The 12185-nt window shown below is 35.1% G+C and overlaps 1 protein-coding gene across 1 annotated transcript in view; it reads left to right on the forward strand.

Annotated features, from left to right (window-relative positions):
- LOC311291151 (NACHT, LRR and PYD domains-containing protein 4-like) overlaps positions 1 to 12185 on the forward strand; it is a gene marked incomplete at its 3' end in the record, with an annotated part of 96574 nt that overhangs the window by 54275 nt on the left and 30114 nt on the right. Inside the window, exons 10-12 of the mRNA XM_084410024.1 lie at positions 7844 to 8039; positions 8133 to 9963; positions 10193 to 10363. Coding sequence (XP_084266150.1) covers positions 7844 to 8039; positions 8133 to 9963; positions 10193 to 10363 — 2198 coding nt within the window. The remainder of the gene's footprint in view (positions 1 to 7843; positions 8040 to 8132; positions 9964 to 10192; positions 10364 to 12185) is intronic.

Here is a 12185-nt window from a genome sequence, read left to right on the forward strand (position 1 = left end):
TTCCAAAATATGATACATTCAAACGCGATCGCGATCCAAAATGTGATACATTCAAACGCGATCGTGCTCAAATATAAAACATTATGGTTACCATACATATCTACGTTTGACCAGATATCCACAGACACAGTAACAGTAAACACGGATCTAAATATGATAATAGTCACCATATATCTAGCAACAGTTCAACTGCAATGTGAAATTTATGCAACAATAACAAACTAATATGTAAGAATTTCTTACCTTATCTTTCTTGTCTTCAAATCGCGTTCATCTTCTGGGGTAAAGCCAATGTAAGCTCACGACGCGTCTTTCAATCTCGACGAAAAGCAGAGACTGATGAAGTGTTTTGGTGTTTTGTTTTTGAGGTAATGAGCGCGTTCGCGCTCCATGTGGAGATTTGCATGTGAATATATTTTGCGCGAGTAGGCGTGGTCAAATTAAAAATAATTAGGAAGCGTTTGAGAAGCTGGACATCTTGTTGGTTTTATACAACTTACTTAACCCCTTAGCTGTCACCCCCCTTTTTGAGAATGGACATTAAAATGCACTATTCAAGCTTAAATGGTTGTAATTCAACAATGCTTTGGAGTATAGACATAAGTTTGGTCTTGTTTTAAAGGTAAAAAATAGCAGATTATTGCTGAAGTGAAAGCACTTCAAAAAATTAAAGTATGAAAAAGTTATGGAAGTTTAAATTTACATTAAATCAAATATAATTTATTTAATATTTTTATTTTATATAAAATATATATTTTACAAAATATGTTTTACAAAAAAATTACTATAAAATCAAAGCCATATATCTAACCAAGTTGTGTTCCAAATTTGAAGTTGATATCACAAAAAATGAAGTTCCCATGAGATTTTGTTTAGGCGTATTACCAAAAATAGCCACCGGGTGTCATTGAATTCCATTGAATTTTACTGTATGCATTCTACCACAACAAATTAATAAATTTCTGTCCAAATAACACTTCTGTCACAAAATATGGAACCTTGAGACTCAGACCTTTCTGACAATATGTGTTTTGTCAAGATTAGAAAATATTTTGATCATAAATTATGAAATATAATGATGCCCAAAAGGGGAGGAGCCTGATAAAATAATTTAGAGTACCGTTTCTATGGTAACACAATGTCCAATTTCAAAACAGTTTTCACAGGATGAATTCTGAGATCGTAAGCTTTCAAATGATACCTAATTTATGATAACTAATAAAATGTGTAATATAATAAAAAAAAAGCGATAAAAAAAATGATATAATATTTTAGAGGATAATATATATTATACTTTTTAGAAGATAATATTATTTTATCATTTTTTATTGACAAATACTAGATTATATATTTTCTAATGAAATTTTAGCATAAAAAAAACAACATATCAATTATTAAAAGTGTGTGCGTCAACTTTTTGTGACGAAGGTCAGAACTCCTGTTATTATGTAGATTTTTTGAGGTGCACTCTTGTCATAAATTCATCTATTTCTGTTCCTACATAATTTATAACAAAAAAACAGTCCTAAATATCTATTTAGGAGTCTTAGAACTTTCCAACGATATATAGTTTGTCATAATTAGATTAGGATTAAATAGCAATATAGGGAAGTAAAGTTAGGCGTCCCGTATACGGGACGGTGACAGACAGAGAATATTTGTTTTCAGTTTGAATCCGATCATTTAAAAGTACACACTTAAATGATTATAAAGATATATGGCTCATAAATGTGTGACAAGTATTCGCTGAGTTTTGTTTCAGTTTATAGACGTGCTCAAGAAAAAAAAGTTCACCGCGACGGAGAGGCAGAACGCACACCCTGTTTATTTTCTTTATTTTTCAAAAGCACAATGTTTTGATTTGATTGTAAGTGGACACATACAAAAGTAGAAATATCACAGATTCTTTTTTTATATTTCTTTTTTTTTTATGACCATAAATGACGGAGTAATTTAAGTTTAAAGTGCTACAATGTTAAGAAAATCCAACAAAACGCGGGGGCGCGTTTGCCGACCTCAGAGGGTTAAAACAGAAAATGTTGCTATTAGTAAACAAAAACAATTTCTAAAGCTAGGTCTTTTAAACATTAGATCACTCACACCTAAGGCAGTTATTGTAAATGAAATAGTCACAGATAATAGCTTCGATGTACTTTGCCTTACTGAAACCTGGCTTAAACCAAATGATTATGTCGGTCTAAATGAATCTACTCCATCAGGATACTCCTATAAGCATGAGCCCCGTCTGATTGGTCGTGGCGGCGGTATTGCAACAATCTATAGAGATTTTCTTAGTGTTACTCAGAAAACGGGTAATAAGTTTATTTCATTTGAAGTACTTGTACTAAATGTTACGCTCTTAGACGCTAGAAAAACATCCCTATTATCTCTAGCCTTGGCTACCGTATATAGACCGCCAGGGCCTTACGCTGATTTCCTAAAAGAATTTGCAAATTTTCTCTCAGACCTATTGGTCAATGTCGATAAAGCATTAATTGTTGGAGATTTTAACATACACGTAGATAATCAAAATGATACGTTAGGGGCTGCGTTTATAGATTTATTAAACTCCTTTGGGGTTAAGCAAAATGTTACCGGACCAACTCATCGTTTTAATCATACACTCGATTTAATTATATCACATGGAACCGATCCAACCGATATAGATATCATTCCACAAAGTGATGATGTCACTGACCATTACATGGTAACTTGCATATTACGTACCCCTGTAATATATCATGCTGCGCCGCGTTATCGATTAGGCAGAACAATCCTTCCATCCACCATAGATAATTTTTCAAATTGCTTATCGGATCTGTCTCAGCTGCTGCCTGAACCCAAACAAACAGATGAACTAGAGGAACTAACCAGCACTATGAGCACTATTCTCTCTGGAAAATTGAATATTGTTGCACCTATGAGACTAAAAAAGGTCAGAGAGAAAATTAAAGCACCGTGGTACAACAATACTACGCGTGTTCTAAAGAGAGAAACTCGTAATTTAGAGCGTAAATGGAAACAAACTAATTTAGAGGTCTTTAGAATCGCTTGGAAAGACAGTACGTCACGTTATAAAAAGGCCCTAAAAGCGGCCAGGGCTGAGCACCTCCGCAAACTAATAGAAAATAACCAAAACAATCCTAGGTTTTTATTTAACACCGTGGCTAGACTAACAAATAAACAAGCGTCACCTGAACAAAATTTTCCGTTACAGTTTAGTAGTAATGATTTCATGAAATTTTTCACTGAGAAAATAGAAAACATCAGAACCACAATTGTAAACGTTCAATCCTCAATCGCGCCTTATAATTCAGCCTCAATTATCACCCCGCAAGAACAATTACAGTGCTTTACAACTATAGAACAAAAAGAGTTAAATAAACTTATCACTTCCTCTAAAACAACAACATGTTTATTAGATCCCATACCAACTAAACTATTGAAAGAAGTGTTACCTATAGTGGAAGAGCCTCTCCTCAATATTATTAACTCGTCTTTAACTTTAGGTCATGTTCCAAAAACATTTAAACTGGCAGTTATAAAACCTCTCATTAAGAAACCACAATTAGACCCAAATAACCTAGCAAATTATAGACCCATTTCAAATCTTCCTTTTATGTCTAAAATACTAGAAAAAGTTGTGTCCGCCCAACTAGGCTCTTTCTTGCAAGAAAATGACGTCTATGAAAAGTTTCAGTCAGGATTCAGGCCGCATCATAGCACTGAAACTGCGCTCGTTAAAATCACAAATGATTTACTCTTAGCTTCTGACCAAGGCTGTATCTCAATATTAGTTTTACTTGATCTTAGTGCTGCGTTCGACACTATAGATCATACAATACTCTTAGATCGACTACAAAATTATACCGGTGTTCAAGGACAAGCATTAAGCTGGTTCAGATCATACCTATCTGACCGCTGTCATTTTGTCTATTTAAATGGAGAAAAATCGATCATAACTCCAGTAAACTATGGAGTGCCGCAGGGATCTGTGTTAGGCCCTCTATTATTCTCAATATATATGCTGCCACTTGGAAATATTATTAGGAAACATGGAATTAGTTTCCATTGTTATGCTGATGACACTCAAATATATATTTCATCACGGCCGGATGAAAACGCTAAATTATCCAAATTGACAGAGTGTGTTAAAGATATAAAAGATTGGATGACGCGCAATTTTCTTTTATTAAATCCAGACAAGACAGAGGTACTACTTATCGGTTCAAAAAACCACCCACAAAACCTCTTACAATACAACTTTAACATAGTAGGGTGTCCTGTTACTTTATCCTCTACAGTAAAAGACCTGGGTGTTATATTAGACTGCAACCTGTCTTTTGAAAATCATATTTCATATGTTACAAAAACAGCCTTTTTCCACCTCAGAAACATTGCTAAGCTACGTAATATGCTATCTGTTTCTGATGCAGAAAAGTTAGTTCATGACCTCGAGATTAGATTACTGTAATGCTTTATTAGCCGGTTGTCCTGCATCCTCAATAAACAAGCTACAGTTAGTCCAAAATGCCGCCGCTAGAGTTCTTACTAGATCAAGAAAATTTGACCATATAACACCAATTTTATCATCACTGCATTGGTTACCTATAAAGTTCCGTATTAATTACAAGGTACTGCTACTGACTTATAAAGCCCTAAACGGCTTAGCTCCAGTCTATTTAACGGATCTTCTATCGCCCTATAATCCATCGCGCTCTTTAAGATCACTAAATTCGAGGCTTTTGGTCATACCTAGGATATCCAGATCCACCAAAGGAGGGAGATCATTTTCACATTTAGCTCCAAAACTCTGGAATAGCCTTCCTGATACTGTTCGTTGCTCAGACTCGCTCTCCCAGTTTAAAACTAGATTAAAGACGCATCTCTTGCCCTTTCATAGATTACATCAGGAAGAAGAGCCCACAAACTGGGACCTAATTTATTCATTTTTATATATATATTTTTTTATTCTATTTATTTTTTATCCTCACTGAGTCCCTCACTCCCCTCAGGTACAGGCTTCCTTGACTTAATCTGTGGACGTTTTAGGGCATCTGCTTAGTGAATGGACACGTATATGTATACCTTTTCCTTTTTATATTATGTGCGATTGCTGGCTGTTTGTGTTTTTTTTTTTTTTTGTATTGTTTGTATTATGTATGTAAAAAATCTGCATAAATAAAATAATAAAAAAAAATAAATAAAAAAAGACGCATCTCTTCAGCCAGGCATTTATATAATATTTTTAATCTTACAGTAAAATCCGGTCTCTACTTCATAAACGCCAGAGGAGAACTGGCCCCCGACTGAGCCTGGGTTCTCCCAAGGTTTTTTTTTCTCCATTAGGTCACCTGATGGAGTTTTTCGGTTCCTTGCCACTGTTGCCTTTGGCTTGCTCAGTTGGGGTTACTTAATTTAATTAATCAATCAACAATACTATTGATCAGCATTATCAAACATGGATGTTTTACACTAGAAACAAACACTGATGTACTATTTTATTTAATACTGTGAAGCTGCTTTGATACAATCTGTATTGTGAAAAGCGCTATATAAATAAAGTTGACTTGACTTGACTTGACTTACATTTACTGCCTTTGTCTAAGAACTTAACAGCATAATCCAGCAGCAGCAATGCGCCTGTTAAATTGTGTTTAGGCAAACACTTGTTTGTCATTTAACTAGGTACTTTCAATAATTTTACCTAAAATTATTGCATAAATAGTTTGCTCAAGCTAAGTGGTGTTCTGCCGTTTTCATTTTTATTTTAAATGCTATTTGTAGTTTTACATTATCACAGCTTCATTAACCCTCTAGGGACCAAAAACGCGCCCGCGCGTTTTGCTAGTTTTTTTTTTTAGCAATGAAAATAAACACTAAATGCTCTGTTAATTTTGATCTTTCATTTTCGTGTAATACATCAATCGATCCTGTTCAGTTTCTATTTTTTTTCTGTATACTCACAATAAAAATAAAGTGTTTTGCTTTTTGACAAATAAAGAAAAATTAACATGATGTGATTTCTGCCTTCTCTTTGTCAGTAAACTCCCATTTGAAACGCGTTCGAAAATGATCTATAACTCCGCGAAAATTCAGTCAAACAGGCAAACAGACCCACGGGCATAAAGCTTGAGATCGCATCTGTTAAATGAAGTAACTTATATAAAAAACAAATATTCTCATCTTCTGTAATCTGTATAAAAAGAGAGCGACTCCAGTCGAGCTCATTACGAGCTAATTCACAGTAATGTGACCACTCCCCGGAGAGCGCGTGCTATTCAAACGCAAATTCTGAGAACTATTGAAGATCTGTGAAACGCCCACATCAGCTGTAAACAAAGCGCGTCGCGATCGAGTGAGGCATAATATAGCCTACCTTATGGAGAAAAGATTCCTCAGAACAGTGCTGATATGAGGAGCAATATCTCCTGATATGAGGAGCAGATCCCGCTGAGGAGTGAGGTAGGCTGTTTTCTTTTCTCAAGTGTGGAATAACGTTATGGAATAACGTTAGTGTAGGCCTATGCAAACCGCAAAAAGATGAATCGCATTTCTATAATATGACTCGCCTTTCTGTGAGATGAATGAAGGGTACATATTTGTAAAGACTGTTTAGCCTAAATATAAATCGCGCGTCTGTGTGTGAAAGAATAAACTGCTTTGCTATAGCCTACTGAGATGAGTAAAAATCGACTGGAATATGTTGAAATAAAATGTATTTGTATAAGCAACGTATTAAACTGCAAATTAGCATTTATATGCCCTAATATTTCATAAAAACAACGTTACAGTCAGTCACTTGTTGACTAGATTTGGGTACAGTTTTTAGGCTACTGTAAAATATACTGCCACATAAAATAAGCTTTTGTTTAGCAATTTCTGCTCATATCTAACGTTTTATATATATATATATATATATATATATATTTATATATATATATATATATATATATATATTTGTCAAAAATAAAGTCATAGACTAAGATGTTAGATGTTCCAATGTTGGCTATATTCAAACTAATGAATACATATGATAAAATGTAGGCCTATAATCTTTTTTCTTTTTCTTTTTTACAAAGAAAGAGTACACTTGAAATATTGTTGAAATTGTAATTATTGTTGTAATTGTAACATTTTTAATAAAAAAGCAAAACATATTTACAAGAGAGATGTAAGCAAAATCTTAAATGGTCAATATAAGTCTTCTTCTAAATACATCTTTTGTCCTTGCATTGTGGCTCAGTCAGTGTCACACCTGAAAGAATGGCTCATTAGGCAGAGTCATTATGCAGAGTGGGTGTAAACTACTCCTCCCCCTCGCATATTGGCTTTCCAAGCAAAACCTGTTTTACACCATTTAAATCAATGTATTTTTTTTTTGTGAACGATAAAGCAAGACTATTTTCATATAATTTTGAAGCTAGAACTCAAAGGGACAACATCCATTAGTCAAAAGTCTTGTGGACACATATTTAATATGTGTTTTGTGGTCTTAATTCAGCAACTTTCATTTTTATTTTTTCCAATAACCACGCATAAACATTATTCTCTTAAAAATACAAACATCTACATACAAGTTGCTTGCATATTATGGTAGCCCTGTTTGTGCTATATAAAGTGAATTTACACCTTTGTCATTAACATGTTTATAAATAACTGAAAAAAGCACAAATGTCAAGGCATGTCAGAACATCTCAAGGGCCCCAAAAACACCTTGGTCCCCAGAGGGTTAATGCTTTTACTTCTGATGTCTATAATTTGTTTAACCATATGTTTCATATATGGATGTTAATTTGGTTACATTTTGTTGTTGCACCCATCTTTGTTTTTATGCTTTTAGGAACTTGAGCAAAAAATAATTGTATTCATAAAGAATGAGCTGGACAAGTTTAAGAAAATACTAAAAAAGGAGAACACCCAATACTTTGTGCAAGACTATATAGATGACATGTGTAGCATCAAAGAAGCAGCTCTTGATATCACACTGCACTTCCTAAAAAGTATGAAGCAAGATGAACTTGCAGATACTCTAAAAGGTAGGAGGCTCATGACCATCTGTCATGTTGTCACTTAAAGTCAGGAGAGAAAAGTAGGATCAAGTATTTTTTTATTTCTGTTTGTGTGTTTAGATGAGCTTGTCTTGATTCATCAACGACAACTTAAATCAAACCTGAAGAAGAAGTATCAATGTGTGTTTGAAGGAATTGCAAAGCAAGGTGACTCCACACTTCTGAATAACATCTACACAGATCTCTATATCACTCAGGGTGGCAGTAAACAGGTCAATACTGAACATGAGGTGAGACAGATTGAGATTTCCAGCCGTGTTGAATCACAAGAGATACAGATTGAATGCACAAATTTGTTTGAATCACCTGAACAAAACAAGCCGATCAGAACTGTACTGACAAAAGGAGTTGCTGGCATCGGTAAATCCATCTCGGTGCAAAAGTTTATTCTGGATTGGGCCGAAGGAAAAGAAAATCAAGATATCAACTTCATACTTCCTCTTCCATTCAGAGAGATGAACTTAAAGGAGAAAGAAAAACAAAGCTTGATGAACCTTGTTAGTCAGTTTTTCCCAGAGATAAAAGGACTGAACCTTAAAAGAGAGGATAAATACAAAGTCCTGTTCATTCTTGATGGATTGGATGAATGTCGCCTTCCTTTAAACTTTAAGAACAATGAGACGTGGCATGATGTATCGTCACCAGCCTCTCTGGATGTTCTCCTAACGAACCTCATCAAGGGAAATCTTCTTCCTTCTGCTCTCATCTGGATCACCACCAGACCAGCGGCTGCCACTAAGATTCCTCCTGACTGTATCGACCGCGTGACAGAGATCAGAGGGTTCAATGATACACAAAAGGAAGAGTACTTCAGAAAAAGATTCACTGATGAGAAAATGACCAAAAGAATAATTGATCACATTAAAGAATCAAAGAGTCTCTTCATCATGTGCCACATCCCAGTCTTCTGCTGGATTTCAGCCACTGTTCTCCAAAACATTTTGGAGGAGAAAATAAATAATAATCCAAAAAATCAGACTGAGGACGCCTCTATAACACTGCAGGAATCAAATACTGAAGACATTCCCAAGACTCTGACACAAATGTACACACACTTTCTCCGCTTTCAGATCCAGCAGAGCAGACAAAAGTATGATGGAGAATACAGACCAGATGTTTCCTGGGATAAAGATGCCATCCTTTCACTGGGGAAACTGGCATTTCATCAGCTGGAAAAAAACAACCTGATCTTCTATGACACAGACCTGAAGGAATGTGGTATTGATGCCGATAATGCATCAGTGTATTCAGGCATGTGTACACAGATCTTTAAGGAGGAGAAGGGAATCATTATTGGTACCATGTACTGCTTTGTTCACATGAGCATTCAAGAGTTTATTGCAGCCCTTTATGCACATCTTTTTCTAGACATCAGCAAGAAAAGTGTGTTTGTTCAAGAGTCTACAGAGCAGGAAAACAAAAATGAAGCCATGATTGATTTGCTGAAAACTGCAGTGGACAAGGCGCTCGCAAGTGACAGTGGACATCTGGATCTTTTCGTTCGATTCCTTCTTGGTCTATCACTTCAGTCTAATTATCCACTCTTACGAGGTCTGTTGACACAGCAAGACAGCAATGACCAGAGCAACAAGGACATAGTTCAGTACATCAAGCAAAAGTTAGGAGAAAATGTATCTCCAGAAAGGTCCATCAATCTGTTCTACTGTCTGAATGAACTGAATGACCAAACTTTGGTTAAAGACATTCAAACACAACTTAGAGAAGGAAGTCTCTCATCTGCTGACCTTTCACCTGCCCAGTGGTCTGCTGTGGCCTTTGTGTTGATGACATCAGAGGAGGAGCTGGAGGACTTTGAGCTTGAGAAATTTAAGAAGTCAGACGAGTGTCTAATTAGACTATCAGGGGTCATCAAAACCTCCAAAAGAGCTCTGTAAGTCTTTTACTTTTACTTTTTGTTTTTATCTGCTTTAATTCTTGTAATTGTATAACATATATGAATGAATACCATCTACAGTATATAGTTTATTTATATCAGTAGTTTTTATTTACATTTTTCTCTAATGAATACAGTGAAAACAAAATAAAATTTTACTATTTTATTATAATGTTAGTATATAACTATTTTGTAGAAAACTCTGTAATCTGTAATTCTTTTGTAGGCTAAAAGACTGTAACTTGACATACAAAAGCTGTTCGGCTCTGGCTGCAGTTCTTGGATCAGATTCCAATCTGAAAGAGTTGAACATGAACAATAATAATCTGCAGGATAGAGGAGTGGAGCTGCTCCGCACTGGACTGGGGAGTGTAAAGTGTAAATTGGAGACACTTTGGTAAGTTATTTGATGTAACAATTAGAACAAAGGGAAATATTGTTAATTAATTGTGGTAAATTTTAAATATTATTAAGAATGAACTGATATAGCAGAGGTAATATCTGAGTTGACTAATCTGATCATCCAATGAACATTCAGTATCATCAAGGTCAAGGTGTCTTTTATTAGTACTCGAGGGTAAATTTGTTGTGCAGACAGGAGATTGAGCAATCCATATTTAAAAAAAAAAACCCATAAAACATTAAAACATACAGTAAAACACAAATCATTGTAATAATGTCCAAAAGTATAAAAACTCTTAAAAAGGTCATGACAATGTGCCTCTACACACACACACACACACACACACACTCACCCACCCCCTAAATAGCATAAAGTGCCATGCATAGCAACAAATGTCATTTTCTGCTATTTGTATTTAATAATTCTATTTCTGCAGGTACAAAAGTATTCCTATATTGTCTAAAATGCTCTATCAGTCTCATGGCTAAAATGTGAGGCTGAATAGTATTAAAATCTGAAGAAGAGTCAATAAACAACAGACTAGCATGAGTATTACTCCCTTCTAAGTGCATAAGAGTAATTGTCCTCCACTCCTCTGTGTGCTGTTGTAAAGTTTTTCTTTCTTCAAAGCAGAGACCAGGAGACGTTGACCCCCCAAATGGTATAAACAACAAATGGTCACGAGAACTAAGACTTTGTAACATTCACGCCTAGTTCAACTCTTAGTTGGAAGATCAAAGACTAACAAAACTCCTGACTATTACAATGTTTAGACAGCTGACTAACAGCTGACTTCTAATCAGTAAATTGATGCCATCATGTTCACTTTGAATGCCCAATACAGTGTAGTTCACCTTAGTGTTTCATGTGATATTATAAAGCAAGTAGGATCAGCAGATCTTAAACGTATTCTTAAATTTGTATCCTTCAGTGCCCTATAAGCATACTGTATTGGGTCAATAGCATGCTTAGTTTGCCTTACGATGTTTTCACAAGCTTTTCAAGAAGATTTTATTACAAGAGAAGTTAGGCCAACTGGCCTGGGGTCATTTAAAGCCTTTTTTAGGTATACAGACATATTTAAGTATCATAAAATTTAGAGCTTAATTTCCTTGCACAATATTTCAACAATAGTTCAACCACGTTGGTTTATGACATCACGCACGTGGTGGAGAAATAAATTATTTGAATGAAACGGAGATCGAATTAACATGTCAACAATTAAGATGTTTTGCTATAAATTACAGACATGGCATCTGAGGACTATTTGACATTTTTCTCAGTTATTTTGCTTTATTTCCAGATTCAATCATTGGCTTGTTCTTACATGGTAGAGCATGTTTGCACATGCGCAGTCTTAAAAAATGGTGCTTTAAATCTCTTGACAAACTAAAAGACGTAAATGACATTTGTGTGTATTCGAAATAAAAGACACAGGTTGTACTGAATGTCAGCTTGCTTATTTTGCTCAAGATACTGATTTTATTAAGTCCACATGTCATGCAAACTAGAAACTCTGCTTCTAACTACAGGTAGAGAACTGTCATTCCAAACACACAACTTTGCGATGCTATTTATGAATGTTCGTTGGACGATGGTTTTGGGAAACACTGACTTGTTGAACTATGCTGATAACGAAACTTGTGAACATTGTTGACTAACGCACCCCTGGTCAGTCCGAAATTCCTGACATAATACTTTGCTATAAACCTACTATAGTTTTCATACCAGACCAAGCTGATGCAAGATTCTTTTCAGTCAGTTTACTCTCTACTTCACATTAATACCTGTTTAGCTTTTATAATTTTAACTTCCC

Source organism: Rutilus rutilus (genome assembly GCF_951802725.1).
Source record: "Rutilus rutilus genome assembly, chromosome: 5".
Taxonomy (NCBI): domain Eukaryota; kingdom Metazoa; phylum Chordata; class Actinopteri; order Cypriniformes; family Leuciscidae; genus Rutilus; species Rutilus rutilus.